The sequence below is a fragment of the Oncorhynchus keta genome, chromosome 2 (assembly GCF_023373465.1).
Source record: "Oncorhynchus keta strain PuntledgeMale-10-30-2019 chromosome 2, Oket_V2, whole genome shotgun sequence".
NCBI lineage: Eukaryota > Metazoa > Chordata > Actinopteri > Salmoniformes > Salmonidae > Oncorhynchus > Oncorhynchus keta.
This window is the reverse complement of record NC_068422.1, coordinates 58224453-58249510: the sequence shown is the minus strand read 5'-3', so window position 1 is coordinate 58249510 and position 25058 is coordinate 58224453. Positions and strand designations below refer to the sequence as shown.

Below are 25058 nucleotides of genomic sequence, written 5' to 3'. Positions count from 1 at the left end.
TCTCATAATCTCAGTTTGTCAGTGTCAAAGTAGTCATTTGGATATTTTGTGAGGTATAAAAACAAATTCTGCTAAGTCTTCAATCATCTAAAATTATTTATGAAAAGGCAACATTTTTCCCAGACTATGCTACAAACTCCCCCCCCCCCATGTGTGCAAATTCTGAAAGTGCCTCTACTCTACTGCTCTATGCCAGTAAGCAAAATCGCTGAAAATGCATGCAATGCTTGATTACAAAGGGGATTTTATTTTTCATGCGTTGCTGTACCACCCTCAGGCTCACTATTTGTTCCGACACATCCCAATTTACAAATTAAGTGTGTAACATAGTACATAGTATTAATCAGCGTGAGACCATTTACTAACTCTTGAATAGTGATGTCCACACAGGAGAATAAACAACACTCAGTAGTAAACTGCCTCTGGAAAATGCACAGACACGCAGACACGCACACACGGAAGTGCTGTACCTGTTCTCCTCCTGTGTGGTGGAGGGCTGAAGGATAAGGATAAAACAGAGAACAGAGTCAAACCTGGCACACCGAGATTGAACTCAAAACGATCTTGCAGTAACGTTAACACAAATCTGTAGTGCATCTCCATTTCTTACCAATTACAAATCCACCAACATATTAGTATCTATTTAGTGCTTACCTCAGTGTTGGCTCTGCCTAGCCGGGGTGTCCCAGCAGGCTGGGGAAGAGAATTAGCAAAGCCATGGGTGATCCAAGTCAACACTCCAGCCTCACCACTACACAGAGATGGAGAGATGGGGGATAAAATAGTTAGAGGCAATATACACGGAGTTTACTAAACATTAAATTACATAGACTTACCAGGTGAACGCTGTGATCCCTTACTGATGTTGCTTGTTAAATCCGCTTCAATCAGTGTAAATTAAGGGGAGACAGGATAAAGAAGGCTTGAGACAAGCCTTGAGACAATTGAGACATGGATCGTTTATGTGTGCCATTCAGAGTGTGAATTCAGCGAGTCAAAATAGTGCATTTGAACGGGGCATTTGAACGGGGTACGGTAGTAGGTGCCGCCGGTTTTTGTGTCAAGAACTGCAACGCTGCTGTTTTCTTCACGTTCAACAGTTTCCCGTGTGTATCAAGAATGGTCCACCACCCAAAGGACATCCAGCCATATTGACACAACTGTGGGAAGCATTGTAGCCAACATGGGCCAGCATCCCTGTGGAGCGCGTTTGACACCTTTTTAGAGTCCATACCCTGACGAGGTGAGGCTATTCTGAGTTTACATTATGTTGTATTTGTGTTTGTGTCTCCCCCCTCCTGAAAATGTATTTCTAGAAATTCATAACATATTAACTGCCTTTAAAGGGACATTTAAAAAAAAATTCAACTTCAACATCTCCAGCACCATCCCAACATACTGTATGTGAAAAAGGCGCTTTTCTATGTTTTACATTTACATTTACATTTACATTGAAGTCATTTAGCAGACGCTCTTATCCAGAGCGACTTACAAATTGGTGCATTCACCTTATGACATCCAGTGGAACAGCCACTTTACAATAGTGCATCTAAATCTTTTAAGGGGGTGAGAAGGATTACTTTATCCTATCCTAGGTATTCCTGAAAGAGGTGGGGTTTCAGGTGTCTCCGGAAGGTGGTGATTGACTCCGCTGTCCTGGCGTCGTGAGGGAGTGTGTTCCACCATTGGGGAGCCAGAGCAGCGAACAGTTTTGACTGGGCTGAGCGGGAACTGTACTTCCTCAGTGGTAGGGAGGCGAGCAGGCCAGAGGTGGATGAACGCAGTGCCATTGTTTGGGTGTAGGGCCTGATCAGAGCCTGGAGGTACTGAGGTGCCGTTCCCCTCACAGCTCCGTAGGCAAGCACCATGGTCTTGTAGCGGATGCGAGCTTCAACTGGAAGCCAGTGGAGAGAGCGGAGGAGCGGGGTGACGTGAGAGAACTTGGGAAGGTTGAACACCAGACGGGCTGCGGCGTTCTGGATGAGTTGTAGGGGTTTAATGGCACAGGCAGGGAGCCCAGCCAACAGCGAGTTGCAGTAATCCAGACGGGAGATGACAAGTGCCTGGATTAGGACCTGCACCGCTTCCTGTGTGAGGCAGGGTCGTACTCTGCGGATGTTGTAGAGCATGAACCTACAGGAACGGGCCACCGCCTTGTTTTGTAGTAAAAAAAAAAAAGATAGAGGAAGATAAGTGTTTCCAATGACAACAGTGTGCGTCATGTGATTTTAACCAATGAGTAGGCATTGCAAACTAATTGTCTACTAATTGGTTGATGATGTCATTGGAAACACTTATCTTCCGTTCTTTTTTTTTTTACTACAAAACATAGAAATAGAACATTTGAAATTTCCCTTTAACATTTTTGAGCATAGGCCTATATATTTCTGCAACACACAAACTCATCACAAATTGTAAGCAAGGTATACTGAACAAAAATATAAAACGCAACATGTAAAGTGTTGGTCCCATGTTTCATGAGCTGAAATAAAAGATCCCAGAAATGTTCCATATGCACAAAAACCTTATTTATGTCAAACTAGTGTGCACAAATTTGTTTACATCCCTGTTAGTGAGCATTTCTCCTTTTCCAATATAATCCATCCACCTGACAGGTGTGGCATATCAAGCTGATTAAACTGCATGATCATTACACAGGTGCATCTTGTGCTGGGGATAATAAAAGGCCACTAAAATGTGCAGTTTTGTCACACAACACAATGCCACAAATGGGTCAGGTTTTGAAGGAGTGTGCAATTGGCATGTTGACTGCACAGATGTCCAACAGAGCTGTTGCCAGAGGGTTGAATGTTAATTTATCTACTATAAGCCACCTCCGTTGTTTTAGAGAACTCAGCAGTATGTCCAACCGGCCAGCAGACCACGTGCACCCACACCAGCCCTCCACATCTTACTTCTTCACCTTAAGGATCGTCAGAGACCAGCCACCCGGACAGCTGATAAAACTGAGGAGTATTTATGTCTGCTATAAAGCTCTTTTGTGGGAAACAACCCATTCTGATTGGGTGGGCCTGGCTCCCAAGTGGGTGGGCCTATGCCCTCCTAGGCCCACCCATGGCTGAGCCACTGCCCAGTCATGTGAAATCCATAGATTATGGCCTAATTAATTTATTTCAATTGATTGATTTACTTAAATGATCTGCAACTCAGTAAAATCATTGAAATTGTTACATGTTATATTTATATTTTTGTTCAGTATAGTTACAGTTTCTCCTAAAGACATGATTGACATTGGGTAGGCTATCAGCTGATCGTTGATGTAAAACTGCTAGTTTAGCTAGCTCAAAATATTTTGATTTTGATTTATCTTCAATGCTCTTAAAGTGGAACTGACAGTGTTCTAACAACTTTGCAGATATGAAACAAACAGACCATCATAATATCAGTACAAAATATCAAATTCCCAGTGTATGCTACAAAACCCGACTTCATAGACTTTAAAAATAGGTTCTATTTGACAAAAGAATCCATGACGTAGAGTAAAGCATTGTTGGCAGAATAGATGCAGTTCAATGCATAATACATATAATTCACTACTACATTTTTTGTTAGTACAAAACATATTGCTATCATATTGTTAATCACAGCTGGCCTGGTTTGCTGCCACCACCCTTTCGGTATGCACCGTTTCAGTTATAATGACTCAATATTTTGGATAAAAATGGACGAATGCAACTAAGGTTGGGAATGTCAATACAATCAAACTAGCAAGGGCAATGATCATAATTCAGTCATAACGTGGCTACTAGGTTAGCGTATCTATTTATGTTGAAAGCTAAAAACATAGAGCCAAACGTTAGCTAGCTAGCTGCTTCAAAGATTGTCGAGTGGGTAAGTGGCCGACTTTTTCTCATATCGTTTTTTGTTGGTTACAGCTAGAGATTCAGGTGTCATTTGGTTAGCGAGCAAGTAATTTGAATCACTTTAATAGCTAGTTAACTATGCTGAACTTGAATGACTGTTATCCACAGTTAGCATACATATTTCTTATTTGTCAATCAAACGCAGTCCACGACACGGTTAGCCATTGTTGCTGGGACCGTGGATCCTAATCAAATACCAAATACCAAATGCATTTGGAATCGATTAAATGTGTGGACAGGCAGTTCCCATTCAGTTGTCTAAACGTGGGCTGTGACAAACATGCATAGATAGTGTCATGACTGTCCACGAGATTCTAAATAGGTAAGATCAGGTTTGCAATGAATAACTTCAATCAGACCCCCTTTCAAACGTAAATGGGGAAGAAAATAACTAGTGGGGATTAACATTATCAAGAGAGAAGATCCAGGCTTGCACTCTCCAGATAAACCAAAGGAATGTGTTTTGTCTCAACAAACCTTTTTCCCACTGAAACTCTAACACATTCAAAAGCTAATACTGGAACAATATTTTGAACGTAGAATGTGTGGAATGGTCAGAGGCGATCTATAGAACACTAATGTAATTTTGTTTGCTATTTTGCGATGTCATTAAAAATGTTATAAAGGAAATTCTGTAACTTGGAAAGTATACCAACGACATATTTTTTTTTGTTTTACATAACTTTGCACAGTGAGTAGTCACCACCCTGGAGTGAGGTCAAGGAGCTTGTCAGCCTGTTGGAACCGCCCCTTTCGGGCAAAATGTATGAAGAAAAAATACATTAGAATTGTTTGAACTTTGACTCTCAACACGAGGTTGAGACGATAAACTCACCTCCTGGACAATCACTGATACGGCTGATTAGCTGTTCGAAGTAAAGTATCTTTGAAAGTGAATTTAAGTAGGACCATCCTGTTACTCATTCCATTGGGGAACCATCGATATATGGCTGGCTAAGCCTATCTTCAAAGAAGCGTCTTCAAGATCGAATGGAAGGGAAATCAACTCTATTTCAGTTCAGGACTACATGACAAGTCAATAGGTACTGGGAAACTAAGAAGAAGGACTACAGGAGAAGAATTGTTGGAACCATTTCAGACAGAGTCTTACAAGCGAAAGGGTCCAACCCCCTTTCCAAGGCTGCCCCTTTCACCAAAAGACCCGCTGCAAACCCAGGCATTTCACGTAAATACATTAATGATTTATTTCTCAAAGCGGGCGGCAGTTCGTGTGCAAAGTTTATGGTTACTGTAGGTGAGAGTAGTTTCTGAATGTGGCAATGGTAAGTGTCTCTGTTTCTCTCTCCCCCTCTTCTTTATCAAGCATCCATGTTGTTGTCATTCCACTAGGGACCTGTTTTCAGAGTATTAGGTCTCCAGTCAATAACCGGTGCAGAGTATGTATGTTTATCCTGTTTTCCCATTTAATTAGCTAGTAAATAAATAATTAAACCAATTTGTGTAGTACTGAATCATATGTAAGGCTCAGGTTTTTGCAGATGCAAGGAGGTTACGACTGTTCAGAATGATGATATGATGGGAGGTTATGATTAATAACTTGACTTTATAGATGTGATAGGTAACGTTTAATTCAGGAGATGGTAACTCTTTTAAAGAACCGCTCTCGTGGTGCCCCAGATCCTAATGAGTTAATTGTTATATGAGTAGTTTAAATTGGGTAACAATTAAACATCGTTAGTTAATTAGATACATAACAGTCTTCAGATTAATGTTAAAGTCAAGTCACGACATAATGGAGACCAGTGTGAGGAATCTAAAACAAAATTAGGCCTTACTGTTGAATTCAATTTACAAGAATTGTGTAGCAAATTATGTCCCAATGAGCAGTATGCAGGATTGTCGTTGAGTGGCGTATATGTTTACTTTCAACTCAGATACCAGGGAGAGATTGTCTCCGGTGTTGTATACCTGACAAAGGGTCAGACTGTGTAGGGTGAGTTAATCCATTTCCATAGCTAGGACATAAGGGCCAGCCGATTAAGGAAACTTGAGAAGATATATTAGTTTGGCCGAAGCAAAATACTATCTCTGTCTCTCGCGCTTCAGGAGTGTGAGTAGACGCGACGAGTATTACTTTATATTACCACGTGTTCCAGTAACATTGCTAGCAAGAAACACCGATTGGGTTGAACGTGAGACGTCATTAGTAAACACCCGTTCCCGAATTGTAGGGGACCTTTTAGTGCTTTACATTAGAAGCTAAGCTAACAATCAGTGGCTGGCAGCCATTCCCCCCGCTAATAAGTGATCCCTCATCCACAGGAAAATGTATTGCTGACCTCAGCAGCGATATAAACACAATCTGTGCCAAAGGGCTGAGACTGTTAGATCACAATGCCATAAGTGAAAAAACAGCAGAAATTGCAACAGACGCCCTCCAAAATAAACCATCAGTTGCAGGCGTTGTAAAGGTTCTCTCCAGTTCAGCCCTGAAGTAAGGCCTCCAGCAGAGATGGGTCCAGTACCGCAGTGCACAGCAGAAGCACAAGCAAGAAATGGTTGAGTTGAAGGGACAGGTGAAGAGAATGACAAAAGGCGAAAAGTAAAAGATACTGCTTGACAAGGTACTGCAATTTAGAACAGAATAATTTATATATATATATATATATATATATATATATATATATATTTTTTTTTTAAATTGGACATCAAGAAATACAGAATACAAATTGACCAGATACATGTTTTTACCCCCTATACTTATTGAACCACCTCCCTCTCTTTAACAGAAAAAGCAGCATACATAAAAAATTAAATACATTTATGATTGGAAATATATAAATATGCACAAAAACACAAAAATATCACAACATACTATCCCTTCCTTCCCACACACTCCCGTATCCCGTTGGCTAAAATTCTTACTCCTGATCCATAGAAGGCAACTGTTAAAAAAAAAAGGAAATTAAAAGGCTGCCATCTCAAGAAAAAGTTATCAGTACATCCTCTCAGAGTGTATAACATTTTTTCTAAGTGTAGAAAAGACATTAGATCTTTCAAACAGGATGATGCAGTGGGAGGTTTGAAGGATATCCAGTGAAGCAAGAGCTGCCGGCGGGCTATAAGGGAGGCAAAAGCTACAGCGTCTGCTTCACTTTTAGTGAGATGGAACTCCAAAATGTTGCTATTTGAGGACAAGTCTGCAGGTCAATATCTAGGAATTTCAGAGAGAGTATTAAAAAAGGATGACCCAATACTCAGACAGCTTAGAACATGAATAAAATATATGGTCTGCAGGAGTGAATGAACATCTATCACGTGTCATTCGTGTCTGGGAGGAATTTACTACACTTTTCTTTGATGTATTCTGTGCAAGACTTTGATTAATTCTGAGCAAGACTTTGAACTAAATGAAACTTAACCGAGCACATGAGGATGTGGAGTTAACCCTAAGAAGGGCCTCCTCCCACTAGTCATCTGCAAGGTCAAGTCACTACCCCAGTCGGTCTTGATTTTGTTTATCGGAGTTGGGTTAAAACAGCATAATGTCATAATCTAGAAATCAGACCTGGCCAATTCCACAGGAGGGACAAAATCTCCTCTAGCAACATCTTGGGAGGTAGTTAAGGAAAGGTGGAAAAATGAGAGAGAACAAAGTTACGGGCTTGAAAACTGTGGAAAAGATTAGAATGAGCCAGATTAGATTTAGCTACGAGATCATTAAAACTGGGAAACGTCCAATGTAAAAAAATAAATCTTGAAAGAAACCAAACCTCTCACACCACAAAACAAAAGCCTGGTGGAGTTTGGAGGGTAAAAATAGGTGGTAAAAATGTTGACTAAATTGTCTCCAGATCTTCAAAGTAGAGCGCACAATGGGGTTTACCATGTACTTTGAAGGACACAAGCGCAGTGGGGTACAAGCAAGAGCAGAAAGGGAGGATAATTGGCAGGAGTTCGCCTCTAATGAGCACCAGTTGGTACCTGGAGCATTTCACCAGCCCATAATCTTTTGAAATGTGTCTGCCCAATAGTAAAGCAGTACATTTGGAAGTGCCAATCCTCCATCTTGTCTTCATCTTTGAAGTATTTCTCTACATATCCTAGGGGATTTGCCTGCCCATATAAAATGAGTCTATCCAACGTGGTAAAAAAATGATTTTGGACATTGAAAAAGGTATAGAAACCTAGGTGGGGGGGTGCCCTGTGATAATGAGTCAGTGAACATATCTAATAGTAATGGGGTGAGTTGATCTAAGAACATTTTTGTAAAAATCGACGGGGAAGCCATCAGGGCCCTGGGCCTTGCCACTTTGCATTAACTTTTAGACCCTTTGTTATCCCATCAAGATGCAGAGGGTTGTCCAGAACTTTACTCATGTGCATATCAATGGATGGGATATCCAAGTTATTGTAATGAACACGACGGGAGACAGAGAGCTGGTTTCAAGCTCAAGACGCAGCAGGTGTTTGTTTTATAAAGGACCACAGGAGGAGGCAGGTGGCTGGGTCCAGGGGCAGGCAGAAGGTCATACACAGGGGATCCAAAAAGGCAACAGAACAGGCGGGGAAAAGGCTCGTAACGTTGTCCGGGGGATCAGGCAATAGGTTGATAACAGGAAATCTGATAGGCTAAAGTATAGGCAGGTAATAGGCAAAAGGCGTCATTAGTGAGGCTGGCAAACTATCATACATGGGAGTGTTAAATGACGGGAAAAACAGAGCTCCGAATAGAGGTGTGTCACAAAACAAACAATATCTCACAATAAATGGGGTGCAAAGAACTGAACTAAATAGTGTGTGATAATGACATACAGGTGTGTGAACAGGTGATCAGAATTCAGGTGATTGGGATCTGGAGAGTGAGCTGCGATCAGGGGGTCTGTGTGTTTGAGAGTGTGAATTGGAAGCAGACGTTACAGTTATCTAAAAAGTTGTCCATAGCCATATTATCTGATGGGGGTTTGGATTTGTAGAGGTTAGACTACAATGACACGAAATGTGAATTATTATTAGATTGATAACTTGTAAGATTACGGGAGGAGTCATATACCTGAGAGAAAAGATGAGATGCCGACTGGCGTTTAAGTTGGTGTGCCAAAAGGTGGCTGGCCTTGTCACCATATTCGTAGTACGTCCCCTTTGTTCGTTGCAACAGAAACTCTGCTTTATCAGTGGAGAGCAAATTAAATTGAGTTTGAAGTTTCAGCCTCTATCCGGGCTCTATCTAAAAAAAAAAAAAAAGTAGTCTATGGGCACGTAGGCTTGATGAACACGAGAAAAGTAGGAGGAGTCTTTTGTGACTGGGTGGAGGAAGCGCAATGGATCAACACAACCCATTTGGGTCATGAATTTAGAGACAGCTCTTGTCATCCCAGAAGGAGTTAGAAGGATTAGACTGGCCAAGTCTTGGTTCAATAACACAGGTCTGAGCTGAAGATGAAGCGGGGTGTCAAAATTAGGGAGAGAGGCTCAAAGAGATGTCATAAATCTAGTGTCATCCCTGTTAGGGGGGTAAACATTCGCAAGTACGACAGGGGTTTGGAAGAGCGTGTCACTAACTATTGTATAACGTCCTCCAGGATTTGAAATGTTCTGTGAGGGGGAAAACTGTACTCGTTTGTGAATCACTATTGCTGTTCCCCTGGCTTTGCCGTTAAAATTAGAATTAGAAACCTGTCAAAACATCTGAATATATATATTTTTTAAATCCTCTAAAAAGCAGAGCACAAGGATCTTTGGACAATGCCAACATAACCCCACCACCCCCAACATACACACAAATAAAAATGACAGTACAACTCCCTTCAAAGATAAAAGTAAAAATACAAATCATAAACTCCTCGTTGTGAACGAGACGAGCAGCAGGAATGATCTCTTACTCAGCATCCGTTGATTACCCTACATGTGCAGTGAGGTCAAACCAACCTAGGAAAGGAGTTACATACACCCTTAAAATAAAATAAAACAATATGTCAAGAGGCAAGTTTACATTTTGGGTTTCGGTCACACTCACCTTCAGCTTCAGTTATTGAAAAATGTTAACAGTGATTGGTGACATTACAATGGCCATGAAATGAGTGTAGTCCACTATGTGTCGCCACAGGGCTGAGTAATGAGAAACATTGAAATTAACCAGTAGGCTATGAAAACGGCTAGCCCCTCTACACACTGTCTTCCCTTATTAAGTGTCCAATGCTAGCTGCAACGCAGTTAAATTAACGCAGTCATCCAGTGGACTTACACCTCCAAAACAAATGGCAAAATAGTCATGCCTTGCCATGTGTAGTTTCAACTACAATACAACTAGTAAAGTGCTCGAATCATGTGTTTCGGTAGTATAATATTTCAGAATAAATCAGTTGGACAACTGGTCCCCTTGAGTACTAGTACTATTTCCAATGCCAGCACGGTCAGTCCATCAACAATCATTAAGAGGATTAGAGACCTCCCAAGTCAAACTATGATAATAGCGACAGAGGAGTTAGTAGTCCCTCAGATTGCAACAAGTGTATGGGATTCTCCAGAACACTCTTCTGATGGTCAACACACATGCCACTAATAAATATAACTCTCCATTCAGGAGGAAAGTTATTAGAAGTCATGAACCATGATCACACTTCCGTCGTGAGGTTAGCCCCTCCGTGCATAACATAGCTATGAAATAGACTCCTTCATACCTATCACTGCTACAATGGTGTAAGACAGTGACGTGTAGTAAAACTACTACAGGTCCCCTTAGCACGTCTTGAGGTCGCCATCAATTCTTACTGACACACGGTCATTGACCTGGAAATGATCTGATGACGTCAGACTCATTCTGAACAGGTTGCAACCTACCAGGATACTTGGTTCTTTCCCTTGGCATGTGAGCTTATGTAAGCATAAACACACGAACAACGGAACATTTAATGAGGATTTATGCTCCGATCACTTAAGGGTCCGAACAAAATACCAGCAAAATAAGTAAAGTCGAAGATTTACTCCAAGGCCTTTGCCTCTACAGCTACAGTACTCAGCAGTTTCTCCAAAGAGGTCCATAGGTCATCCCTGTAGACTTCTCGAAACTGGTGCCTTGCAGCTGTAGACTAATGATGTAGTTATCAACTTAGGATAGTGCCCTAAGTAACACACCGCAAAGTAGGAACGCCCTAGCGATGACATTAGACAATGCCATGATAGTCATTTTGACAAGATTTTGAATGTACGTATGCAGAATGTAGTCAAATTAGATGCTTCAGGTGTGGTAACTATATTTTGTGTATCTTTTATTTATGCTTTCATTCCTTTTCATTTCCTTTCCTTTGACACTTAGGAAGTGATAGAGCCATAAACAAACAAAGTCCCCATACAACCATCATTTAGTGCCACAACACCACTCATTTGGGAAAAAATGTAATTATATAATTTTGTGACTGTGTGTGCGTTGTTAACATCTGCCTAAGTTACCGCCCAGATCTGCCAGTCTGGACAACCAGGGACGGGTCCGGAACGGCGATCCCAATCCGGACATCAGTTGCCCATCCTTGTGGTGCCCTGTTCCATTTGCAGAAATCCTACCCAGGTCAACCACCAGAGGGAGACTGCAACGACGATTACCAACTGGACATCCACTGCCCATCCTTGTTTTGGATTGCGCCGCTTTCAGAGAGCCTACCAAGTTAAACCACCAGAGGGGGACCGCAACAGAGACCAACAACCAGGACATCACCTGTTCATTATTTTATGTTGGTTTGCAACTTGCAGGATAATCACAAGATTTAAACCACCAAAGGGGGACTGTCATGACGTGGCCCGTTTCTGGGTGTAGATCGTGGTTCCACCCTTCCTCACTCTCTCTCCTAAACCCAGGTTTTGTTATCTCAGGTCATAAATTCCTGGCAGAGACTCTCTCCCACTGGTCATGTAGAAAGAGAGGGAGAGAGCACAGAGAGAGAACAAAGCACTTCACTTGGCCAAACTCTTATATCCCAAAAATTAGAGAATTAAACAATATCTTTACTTTAGAGAATGTGGGAATGGTCCGTGGACACGTGAGGGACAGTTATGATGAGTGCGTTTCATTTGGTGAACTCATGATGGACAGGAAACACACATAACTGTGTCTCTTAAAGTGTACATTTCCCAGCTGTCAGGTTTACATCTCAATATTGTTGAACGTATGTGATTAAACATGAAACTATTTGTGAAAAGATGTAATGTGATGTTCACCTTTTAAATGAGAGTATGGATTTTCGTAAAAAGATTAACTAGTCAGTGGCCACACCCACCTGAGCATAGACATTACATCGGCGTCATGGACCTCTCTTTTCTACTGAAATGCATAAAACCCGCTCCTGATGAAATTCACACAATCCTCGGTGTAAGCTAAGGTTGCAAATGGTTGAATTTCTAAGACCAAAACATGCCGGGTGATGCTGGTGTGTGAAGTGGTTTAAACTACAACTCTACTAAAGGACAAGACTATACCACGTGGAGCATTGGTTACACGGCTGGAAATGGTTCAACTCTGAGACTATCGCTCCCTACAGAATAAGAGCAAATCGTAGATGTATAATTACTAGTCTGCAGCTAGAAATGATGTAAACCTAGGACGAGAATACAGACAACCGCCGAAGCAACTATTCTATGAAAAACATTTCTGAATGGTACTCCGACGGTTTCATTCTAACCACCTACAACCACAAAAGACTTTGTGACTTCAAGGAAAGTTAGCCAGAGACTCTGATGAACCCTACAGGACGATCAAGGATTCCAACAGGGAAGACATTAACAACATACGGGCATAAATATTCATACATTGCAAATATTCTCGAATGAGCGGCTGTTCATGCACAAAGGATTAGCATTTCAATGAATATAATTGTAGACTGTATATAGTGAATCTATTTGTCTTTCCCGCTCTTTCTCAGTCCCACCCCTTCCCTTTGTCTACCAAGCCGTCATATCGGCTTAGCCCACTGGGGACTTTTCCATCATTGTTAGTAACCAATATCCAATATATGTTTTTATGTATTTCTGTGATTATTTAGTTAGTTAGTAAATAAATAATTAAGTAAATAAATAATTAAGCCAATTTGTATATTGCTGATTCATAATTTGTGCTACGGTTTGTGCAGATAACCAATAATTTTACGGCGTTCAGATGAGACTGATAGAATGTAAAGAATAATTAATGATTGACTGCTATTGATATAAAAGATCTTCAAGAATGGATTTGGGAGAAAGCTGCTCTATATAAACTAATGTTTCCGTGGTGCCCCAGATTCCTAATGAGTTAGTTATTGCCTCAATAATTTATTAAGCAAATAATTAAATGTTAGGTAATCGATTTGAAAATAGCATGTCATCTCATTTAACCATAGTAAAGACACGACAGTGGGCTCAATAGCATTCCGCTATAGGATTTCCTCTGATCCTGGTCTGATCCCTCTGATCCTCTCTGTCCTCCTGGCACACCATATGTGCCCACAGCCAACTAGGCCACCGGGTCATATGGAACTCTCTCTCTCTCACATGTAAATTAGCTTCATTGGCAAGAGAGGGGAAATCAATGTTGCCAAAGCAATACAATACAGAAAGAAATCGTGTCAAATCAATGTTGAAAGATCCCCTCCCTTTCTCTGTTGGTGAGCATTGACAAACTATAAGTATTGAATTCCGGCCATAGATACACTCACCCATTCTCCTCGGCGACCTCCTCCTCTTTGGCCTTGGCAGGTTTTAGAGCTGTCAATCATAATTAAAGAACAGTGTGAGACGGCTGTCCGTCTATGCTGCTGATACAGATCAATTTACCGACTTGTTTAGTAGACAAAGGGAATTGTTTATAGATTAGGTTTAAGTCTGTTATTACCTTCTTGTTTCTTCTCTTCTTTGAATGTTACTTGTTTTACCTGTTTTAAACACAAAGCAAAAGTTTAATAATTAATTAATAATTTAAATGGTGATACAATCTCCCCCTTTTCTTTCTCTCACTTTTGGGGGACTTACTGTTGCAGGTGAGGCATTGGTCTTCTCCTCATCTCCTAGTTTCCCAGGAGGCTGGGGAACCCCCTTCACCACCCAGCTGAACATCCTGCAACATACACAAAGTGACAATTACTGTGCTAAATCTTTACGTGAATCCACCACTATGGTAAACTCGGGGAAACAAGGAAACCACTGGTAAACTGGATCTTGAGGTAAACCACCTGGCAAATACACAAATAAGTTGTTTAAAGGGGCAATCTGCAGTAGATGCATCCATTTTTGGATGTACAAATGAATGTGTTCCTATTAACTCTTACAGAATATACAGTGCATTCAGAATGTTTTCAGACCCCTTCACTTTTTCCACATGTTATGTTACAGCCTTGTAAAAAATAATAATTAAATTGTTTTTTTTTCCTCAATCTCCACACAATACCACACAATGACAAAGCAAAAACAGGTTTGTATAAAAAATAAAAAATATGAAATATGACTTTTTCAAAAATATTCAGACCCTTTACTCATTACTTTGTTGAAACACCTTTGGCAGCAATTACAGCATTGAGTCTTCTTGGATATGATGCTACAAGCTTGGCACACCAGTATTAGGGGAGTTTCTCCCATTCTTCTCTGCAGATCCTCTCAAGCTCTGTCAGGTTCGATGGGGACCTCTACGGACAATTACTACAACCTCATGGCTTGGTTTTTGCTCTGACATGCACTGTCAACTATGGGACCTTATATAGACAGGTGTGTGCCTTTCCAAATCATGTCAAATCAATTGAATTTACCACAGGTGGACTCCAATCAAGTTGTAGAAACATCTCAAGGATGACAAATAGAAACAGGATGCACCTGAGCTGAATTTCGAGTCTCATATCAAAAGGGTATGAATAGTTATGTAAATAAAGTCAACAAAAAACATTTCTTAAAACATGTTTTTCCTTTGTCATTATGGGGTATTGTGTGTAGATTGACGAGGAAAAACATTTATTTAATCTATTTTAGAATAAGACTGTAACGTATCAAAATGTGAAAACAGTCAAGGGGTCTGAATACTTTCCGACTGCACTGTAGCTTATAAATGCTTCAAGAGCTTAGTTCAACTGTTGTACCCCGTCAGAACCCCAATTATATGCGTGTTTAACTCCTATGTTTGTCACCAAAGTAAATATAAACAAACCACTTATGGGGGTATAAAGGTTTTTAATTGTTTCAACAGCTGATTGCCACATTACAGTCTTTGAGTACATGTGAGTCAATCTGGGCCCGCAGCCAGACACCTGGTGTGTTTTCTGCCTGTTTTTCTACCCTCTCTCTCCTTACCCTACCTCTACTGTTCCTCTCTACCCTGCCATTAGCTTGTTAACCTGTCTGTTCCTGTCCTGCTGGGCTGTTTGTCTCTCCAACTAACCCTCCCTTATCTCTTTGTTGTACGTCGCCTGTAATTCCCTTCCCTCCTTTCTTAGCTTATTAACCTTCCTGTCTAACCTACTGTATGTCCTGGATAGGGTCCTGACACCTGATCATGGCCGATAGAGGGGTATTTGCAGCCATGTTTGGTAAGAAGCTCTTAACACAGCACTCTAAATAGCTCACCAGACAGTCTTGATGTTTACTTTCGGAAAACACCCATCCACCAAAAACCACATAACGTTAAAGTAATTGCAGTAATACAGTAGTTAAAACCAAATACTGCTACAAATCATAGCTTTATTTATTTAATATGCAGATAATTCTGTTGTGAGCCTGTGAGTATTGTAGAGTTTGGGAGGAAATTTCCCTACATAATGGTGCCACGTGAGAGTACAATTCCCTACATATGGTGGTGCCCCATGTGAGGAGACAATCCCCTACAGCAGTGTTTCTTAACCTTTTCACGATTAAGTTTCAAATAATTTTAATGGTCCCTCCAAGCCTGAGTTTTTTAAATGTGCTTTCTGTCAGAATGTGATTGTTATGCAACAGGACAGTTAATTAGCAGGTTTGAGGGCAATGCAGGTTATCTATAGGCTGTGTTTCAGTTTGTACATTCCAATCCACTAGATTAGCTAGATGAGCCTGACAAACTTCTCTCTTCGATGAGAGCCCAAGCACTCCCCTAGTGTTTCCTCGGGTCAAGTATGCAAATATTTGCGCATCTCTAGTCAGAACAGAACCTGACCAAACTTTTACCCCCTGGCACATTTTCCTGCTGTTGAATTCTCTCCTTAAACTCCACCTTCCCCCTCTGCATCTTCCTGCTTCTGAATATCGGCACCCCCTTCCTGTTCGACCGGACTATGCCACAGGCCCCTGTGCTGTTGGAAAGCTAATGCTGGAAGATTGTGGGATTGCTGTACTAATTGTAAACATACAATGTGTGGCCCTTTGAACCTGGTTGGTTAGCTACCTGCAGATTCATGCAGGGTAGTAGCATCACGAGTTGTGATTAAGGTTCATTGTTTACCTAGCTAGCTAACATTAGCTGGCTGGCTCGCTAGGCTAATGTTATGTGTATGACCTTATTATTCATATCGCAGAGTAATTTGCTTAGCTAGCTATAGCCTAATGTTAGCTAGCTAACATTGAACCGGGTTGGTTAGCTACCTGCAGATCCATATAGGGTAGTAACGTCATGAGTTGTGATTATGGTTCATTGTCTTAACAAAAGACTCCACTATGCAAAGAACCATTTCAGATGCGTTTGTAAATTCAGGCTGGCCATCTACTCCGATTTCAGAGCACTGTCGTCTGAGTGTGCCAGAGAGCGCTGAATAACTGATGAATTTACAAAACGCTCAACAGCCATTGAAAATGGGCGGTGTCAGTAAACCTCAGTAACCTCATCGGCCAGAGCGTCTGGTGTGCGCTCTGAACACAAAACACTCAGAATTTACGAACAGACAATCTGACAGCACAGTTGCAGTCACCAACGCTCTGGATAACATAACAGCCTAATCAGCTCTGCTAGGGCCAGTAATGTTCAGTGAGCTGTTCTTTCTCATTTCAACTTTCATAGCAAAATTACTTTCCCATTGTTCTTCAACTCTTGTGTATGATATACCATTTTGTAGCTCTGAGTCTACTTTTATCCAATGTAAAAAACAAAATGTCAAATTTTGCTACATAAGACCGATTTGAGCCCTTCGGTCACAAATATGTGTGTAAAACTTATTTTTGAAGGTTGTACTGGTTATGATGTGCAAATGCTAAGCTGATTGCCAGCTATGTGTGAAGCCATGTTTGTTGACAACATACAATGTATTCTGGGTGTCATGTAAACATCTGTCAGACCAAAGATGTTATAAGAATACGAGGTGAAGAGATAGTTCACTTGTTTTTCGAGTAAACCTCCGGAAGTGAATGACGGGAAGTGAATAATGATAATGACACACCCCCTTCTACATGCATACTGTAAACAGACCCAACTCATCTTGTAACCACTTCTTATTTGTTGTTGACTCTGAAAAACAGACAAGTCTGCATGCACAAACTAACCACCATGGGATTACTTCAGACTTCTACAAAGTATTTTACTCATCTATTTCCATCACTGGTGAGCTGACCTGTAATGAATTGTAAATAGTCATTGCTATTAGCTACTTATAATTATGGTTTATGTCAGCCGAGAGATAGCTTGTGTTAGCTCACTCTTTCCTCAGCGCTAGGACTAATGTAGCAGTTGTTTCTGTGAAAAAGCAGTGTCGCCAACTCAAACGCTGACTGTTGCATCAATTGTAACTAGACATGTTAATGAAGTGTTGTCGAGGCGAAAGAAACGCACACCTATTTAAGCGAGGTGCTGACTAGCGGAGTGGAACACTTTTTAAAAAATGAAGGAGAGCCGCACAGTCTAGGAGCTCAGACGCAAAAATGTTATGTCCAACGTTTCGACAGACAAGCTGTCTTCATCAGGGTATAATGACAAACACTGCGAGGTGACTCATTTATATACTGTCAAAAGACACACACAGGTGTCTGTAATCGTGGCCAGGTGTGGCCTGATATCCTTGGTTAATTCTCATATATTAAAATAGCATACCAAAAACATAAATGGATAAAGTACGATCATAGGTACAATTTGGCTACATAAGCCTACAAACATTTACAATAGCAAAATCACAATGATCCCAAGAATGTCTTCAGATCTCCGAAGGGAGCAAGGGTCTCTAAATTAAAGATCCAGGCAGCCTCTCATTTTAATAATACATTGTCGAGGTCATTCCCTCTCTTAGGGAGGTTGACACGTTCAATGCCGATATAACGTAGAGACAAAATCGAGTGGTTTGCTTCCAAAAAGTGGGCCGCAACAGGGTAAGTCGAGTTTTTGCACCTAATGATGCTACGATGCTCCGAGATACGTACCTATAATTCACGCTTTGTTTTACCCACATCATTTTTACCACAAGGACAAGTTCTCAGATAAATAACTGCCTTAGTGGAGCATGTGATAACACCTTTAATTGGGATCTGTTTCCCTGTTTGGGGGTGTTTGAAGGATCTACATTTATAAGTGCCACTGCAATGAACACAGCCATTACACTTGTAGTTTCCATCCAGTAGGGGCGCAAATAGACGTTGTGCGGGGATATCTTGGGGTGGTAAATCAGAGTTTACCAATTGATCTCTGAGGTTTCTGCCCCGCGAGAATACGACTAAGGGAAGGTCCAAAAACACATTACCGAGACTACCACCGGATCTTAGAGTGTGCCAATGTTTGTGAACGATTCCCATTCATTTGTTCAGAACACTTTGGATATGAAGGGGTCTAATCACACCGGTTTGAGCGTACGCTACAGAGACCATTGTACAATGATGAAACCAGTGTGCTCGGACACATCAAACGGTTAATCCTGGTCCTAGGTTCCTATGGCGGAGCGCATTTTTGTTTTTGCCTTAGCAGTACACATCTGATTCAAATCATCAAACTTGATGATGAGTTAATAATTTAAAATCAGCTGTGCAGTGCTAGGGCAAACAAACATGTGCACCCCTTTGTGACCAGGACCAGGATTAAGAAACTCTGACCTATAGTTTTGATGAAAAATGTGTTGCAAATGTTGCCAACCAGTGATACTCATCTCTTATAATCAACTCTTCTTCTATTACAAAAGACACACAATTCCGTTCCAAAGCTACGTCGATGTCGCTCCCTAAAACAAAAACAGAGCTACCACAGAGACATAACGGCCACGAACCACTGAGGGGACACCCACTAAGTGCTCGGAGATACTATTCGGAAGACGTGTAGACATATAGCATACATGTAACAAAGGCTGGTCTAGTTTATAGTCAGTCTCGTTTCAGCAGTAGTCTCTTGTTAGCGGTGTGGTATGCCACTGATAAAGTCTACACCAGCGGTCACCAAGCTTTGGCCTCAATACCTTGATTAGCTGAATCAGGTGTACTAGCGCTGCCTTGGAACATAACTCTGCTTTCCCAGGGTGTACGCCCACTGGTCTACCTGTAGTTTGGAATCTAACAGTAGTTTGAGGATGCATAGGGGGACTTCTATAAGGGTGAGGGTTCTGGGACTTACCTGAGGGTCTTAACAGTGGCCCGTCATCCCAGAAGCGGTGAGAGTGTGTAGGCTGCGGAGCGCTGGGCGATGTGGGAGGATTAAAGCAAGCTAGGCTGTGCCAACGGGATTAGCCGCCTGAAGGACAGCACTCGCTGCTCCGCTGAAAGGGCGGAGCAGAGATTAGCCTGCAGAACCCACATAAACCTGGAGAACATTTCGGAAGGAGCAGAGAAGACCCAAAGCGTCCAATTTGTAAGTCGCTCTGGATAAGAGCGTCTGCTAAATGACTTAAATGTAAATGTAATGTAAAAACAAGGAGAGGGTCTGCATGAAGAACTGGAGATCAAGGTTTGGCGAGACAACTTTTCTCCTGACAAATAATATTTGTTAGCTTGAGAAACTTAGAAAACCCAGAACCAAGATCCCTGATTCTGGACCCCATAACCAATCCAACAGAACCAGTGAAGCTGGAGAAGCCCACTTAGGCTTTATAATTATTGTTTATCTGTATTCGGATATGCTATTTGGGGGAAGAAAACTACTAAATCATTATACACTTTTGCAGGCCTCAAGTGTTGAGAGGTGTTTTCAAGGGTTTTGTCTCCTACCTGTACTGGCCAGTGGTGGAAAAAGTATCCAATTTTCATACTGGAAAGATACCTTAAAAGTAAAAGTAACCCGGTAAAATACTACATGAGTAAAAGTCTATAAGTATTTGTTTTTAAATGTACTTAAGTATCAAAAGGTAAAAGTATAAATCATTTAAAATGTCTCATAATAAAAGAAATCAAGACAACAAGATTCTTGTTTTTTAAATTTAGGGATAGCCAGGGTCACAGGTCAACTCACAGACGTCATTTACAAATGAAGCATTTGTGTTTAGTGAGTCTGCCAGATCAGAGGCAGTAGGGATGACCAAGTGCATGAATTAGACAATTGTCCTGTCCTGCTAAGCATTGAAAATGTAACGAGTACTTTTGGCTATCAGGGAAAATGTAAGGAGTAAAAAGTACATTATTTTCCTTAGGGATGTAGTGGACTAAAAGTAAAAGTTATCAAAAAATATAAATAGTAAAGTATAGACACCCCAAAAGCTACTTAAGTTTTACTTAAAAGTATTTGTACTTAAGTACTTTACACCACTGGTACTGACTCAGTGACTCGGTATCGTCACTGAGTCAAAAGGAGTATTTAACCCACATTTCTGTCTAACCTCCTCTCTCCATCCTTTGTTTACCTCATGCCCACCCGCACTCTATCCATCACTTTCTCTCTTATCCACCTCTGTTTGTCCTCACATTCATTGATTCAGTCTTTGACTGCGAATGCAGGAACTGCGAAAGCCTAATATTTTCTCGTTTAGATTATGAGGAAAATCTCAAAGCAAAAGAAAGCGCTTTCACTTTCTTTGCCCCTCCCCCTCTAGTGTTTCATTTCCAATCATAGCATTAGCAGGATGATGGAGTGGTCAGCATCACAAAAAGAACAACCTGTCATCTGCTCAACGAACCCTGAGTTATACCACTTCCTGTGTCGTAAGACCCTGTTTACGCCAACACACAGCCAATCATCACAGAGAGAGAGAAAGAAAGAGGGCATGTGTTGGGTACGTGTTATTGCGGGGGATATATAGTATGTTGTTTTGGGGTAGGTGGTTAGTTCCTGCTACAATCCATAACTTTTGATTTTGTGTGTGTCTTTGTAATAGACAATTAGAGTTTTAGTTAACTAGGACATAGATCCTCGTGCCTTCTGGGGAAGAACCTATACTATACAGGTATATTCTATGTCAGAGCAAGGTATAAACCACAGCACAGATGTATCTCTATCTCAGGTAACTGTGGACACAGGGCCAAAGCTGTTAATGTGGCCCGAAGAGGATTAGCCGCATCCAGTGTCAGCGAAATATAGGATAGTCTTCTGTTCCTGAGCTCCCTTGACCCTGACTGTACACACACACACACACACCACACACACACACACACACACTGATCGATCCCATAAGGACAATAATCCAACTGGGTTTTACCTTTTTTTTTTTTATATCTTTGGTACTATTTTTGTACGTATGTGGTGAATGATCTAAACTCTTAGTACAAAACTCCAAACTAGTAGCACCTGTTACGCAGCTAGTCTTACATTCAAAACCTTTAATTTAGCATACATTTTGTTTGTCGACATCTTTCACCACTCAACCATTGATCCAAAATATATGTTTACTGTGAAATATAATGAGCACATTGCTTTAAATCACCAAAACACAACATAATGATACCTTCTCAATTGGAGTTATTCTAACAACCAATTAATCCAAAAGCAAAACATTTAATATGATGTTTCACAATTGCCCTTTGAATGTAGTATGCTACAGTACTGTAAATTACAGTACATTACACTGTTTTCACATTAGGCAAAACACTTGCACTACCCATTAAAACATCCATCATTTATATCCCATGTGAGGATGTGAAGGGGGTGATCATTGAAGTCATCTTTCACAGTGTAATCAAATGAAAGAAATGAAATAAACATCATGTTTAGCGGGCACTAGTTTGCATCAAGCCTGTAGCCATAGGTTCTCATCGAAATCGCAATAAATATCCTCATTGGTCATGCACCTGGGGAAAAACCTTTTGGCATGGTGAATCCAAGCCTGACATAAGCTTGGGTTGAAATCATTTCATGCCCCATGGCCTGGAGGAGGGTGGTACAATCATGGGGATGGCAATTCCACCGGAATTGACCCCGGCAACTTCATTTTTGATACATGTTTATAGTAAAGGGGATGCATTATTGTTTTGTTTTGGACTTCCTGGGTTATTTGTGTATTGGTATATTGTATTGAGCTAGAACTACTTTATTACTGCGAAGTGAAATCATAATAGTCATCATCATAGTAGTACATTCAAGTGTGCATCATACTTTTTATGTTTGTACTTTACAGACATACATTTTCATTGTGTACTTCTCAAAATCTGTAGTAGACAAACCAGCTTACATGTCAAATAGAAGGGAAAGAAAAGGGAAAGAAATACATAGGTTAACCAAACTGTAACGGCGTTCTTCGTTTGTCGAAAGAGGGTCGGACCGAAATGCAGCGTGGTGGTTACTCATGACTTTAATGAATGAAAAATCGGAACGATACATGAAATAACTAATAAATACAAAAACAACAAACGGAACGTGAAACCTATTACAGCCTATCTGGTGAAACTACACAGAGACAGGAACAATCACCCACGAAACACAAAGAGAAACCCAGGCTACCTACATACGGTTCCCAATCAGAGACAACGAGAATCACCTGACTCTGATTGAGAACCGCCTCAGGCAGCCAACCTATACGACACCCCTACTCAGCCGCAATCCCAAATACTACAAACCCCAATACGAAAATACAATAAACCCATGTCACACCCTGGCCTGAACAAATAATTAAAGAAAACACAAAACACTAAGACCAAGGCGTGACACAAACGTTTAAGTAAATTATCATCAAGTAAGAGAAGTCGGAGTAAAATGTATTTTAACAAAAGAGAAGAGAATCATTAAAAAAAACAAAAAAAACATTAACCCTCAGGGGAGGAAGAGGAGGATGAGAAGGAAGAGCAGGCCAGGGCTAGTGACCCGCTGTGACCTCTGCAGGAAGGATATACCCAAAGATTATTTATTATATTGACAAGATAGCAGAGTGACCGCTCTAACAATAGAAATAAATGTCCTCAATGATTGAAGGCAGACGTCTAACCAACTTGCACAACTAAATCGTTTTTTCTCAAATTTGCCAGAATGCCACGTGCATCCACTTAAATCAGTACATTTGTAACAGCCTAAGCATTACGATACTTTTATTCGATCAATTAAGCCTCACGTAATTCAACACGCTCTCATAGACCTCCAGACTAAAAAGGCTTATCTCAGACAGATTTTGGGCGGAGTAAATCCTCTCGCTTCGCCTCTTCCTCTCTGATATACCAGATAATATCTACCACATGATTGGACGGGGAGAGGAGCAACGCAACCAACCAGGACAGAGACAAGAAGAGAAGACGGAGAGAGGAGAACAAGAAAATAAGAAATGAAGCGGGGAGGAGACGGTCGAAGAGAGGAGAAAAGAGAAGAGTGGGGGAGAGTTAAAAGATGGAAGGTGTTAGAAAAAAAGACAAGTAAGGCATCATAGAGATTTCAATGCAAAATATTCTATTCAGACAGAAAGTGATCAGAAATCGCCATCATAAGACCTGTCGGCTATTATTGGTCATGATAAATTATGCTACAATATAGAAGTTGTTTTAATGGTGAGCATCCACCAATAGGTGGCGACGGAGTCCTACTGTTCACCACTGTAACACATCCTCACACTGCCTCTCGTGAGCGATACTTTAGTTTTGTCAAGACACTGGCAGAAACATCCCATTCCTAAAATGACAACTGGGGCCTGTTCAGAAGAATGCAATGTTACAGAATGTTCAGATAGAAATGTATGGTGTAGAACAGATATGATGTTCAATAGTTTAGAAAAGGGAATCGTGGCAATTCATCATCTGCAAAGTCCTGAATGTGTCTCCTCACTGTAACTATACTGGTCATCTGCAATAGCACGGCTCACGGCTTCATTCCCACTGTGAATACATGTCAGGTGGTTTTATACTTTGGGACAGTGTTTTGCCATTCATCACTTTTCGATCAAATTGTGTGTGTGTGTGTGTGTGTGTTTGCGTAAGATTGTGATAGAACTGTCTACCTTTGTTCAGGCATAATGGAGAAGGACAGTAACTCTCTCTCTCTCCTTTTCACTCCCCCCCCCTTTTCTTTGTTTTCGTGGACGGTGTGTGAACACTCATCTGCTCGGCACACACATAGGGAAAACAGCAGTCGACTGACAGGCGTGAAATTCAGCATGTTCTGATATGACTGCTGATAGCGAATATTACTGCTACGGTGTATTTACTTCTACTCACAATTTTCCCCTGAGTACTCACTCTTTTCCCCCAGCATCTCCCTCACTGTTACACCTTTCTTCGATTTTTTTTTTTTTAAACTCTTTTTACATTTTTCCTTAGTGGTGGATCAGCTTTAATATTGCGGATAGATTGTCGCTTCCATCAATGTAATTGTCTGCATAATTTCCAATCCCCCATATATTTTTGGGGTATATACTTATATATACTGTATATACACATACATACACATACAGTTGAAGTCGGAAGTTTACATACACCTTTGCCAAATACATTTAAACTCAATTTTTCACAATTCCTGACATTTAATCATAGTAAAAGTTCCCTGTCTTAGGTCAGTTAGGATCACCACTTCATTTTAAGAATGTGAAATGTCAGAATAATAGTAGAGAGAATGATTTATTTCAGATTTTATTTCTTTCATCACATTCCCGGTGGGTTAGATGTTTACATACACTCAATTAGTATTTTGTAGCATTGCCTTTTAAATTGTTTAACACGTTTCGGGTAGCCTTCCACAAGCTTCCTACAATAAGTGACCATCTTTATGTTTGGAGGAAAAAGGGGGAGGCTTGCAAGCCAAAGAACACCATCCCAACCGGGTGGCAGCATCATGTTGTGGGGGTGCATTGCTGCAGGAGGTTTTGGTGCACTTCACAAAATAGATGGCATCCTGAGGAAGGAAAATTATGTGGATATTTTGAAGCAACATCTCAAGACATCAGTCATTAAGTTAAATCTTGGTAGCAAATTGGTCTTGCAAATGAACAATGACCC

General features: G+C 40.9%; 1 protein-coding gene across 16 annotated transcripts in view; it reads right to left on the bottom strand.

Moving 5' to 3' along the window:
* The window catches only part of LOC118402945 (cyclic nucleotide-gated cation channel beta-1-like), an 81175-nt gene extending 61761 nt beyond the window's left edge, over positions 1-19414 (bottom strand). For all 16 annotated transcript variants that reach the window (XM_052478992.1, XM_052479000.1, XM_052479038.1 and 13 more), the window contains exons 1-6: positions 19339-19414; positions 13839-13923; positions 13702-13741; positions 13526-13574; positions 655-751; positions 471-496 (exon numbers count right to left, since the gene is read on the bottom strand). In XM_052478992.1, coding sequence (XP_052334952.1) covers positions 471-496; positions 655-751; positions 13526-13574; positions 13702-13741; positions 13839-13922 — 296 coding nt within the window. In that variant the 5' untranslated portion in view covers position 13923; positions 19339-19414. The remainder of the gene's footprint in view (positions 1-470; positions 497-654; positions 752-13525; positions 13575-13701; positions 13742-13838; positions 13924-19338) is intronic.
* Between the last annotated feature and the right edge of the window lie 5644 nt (positions 19415-25058).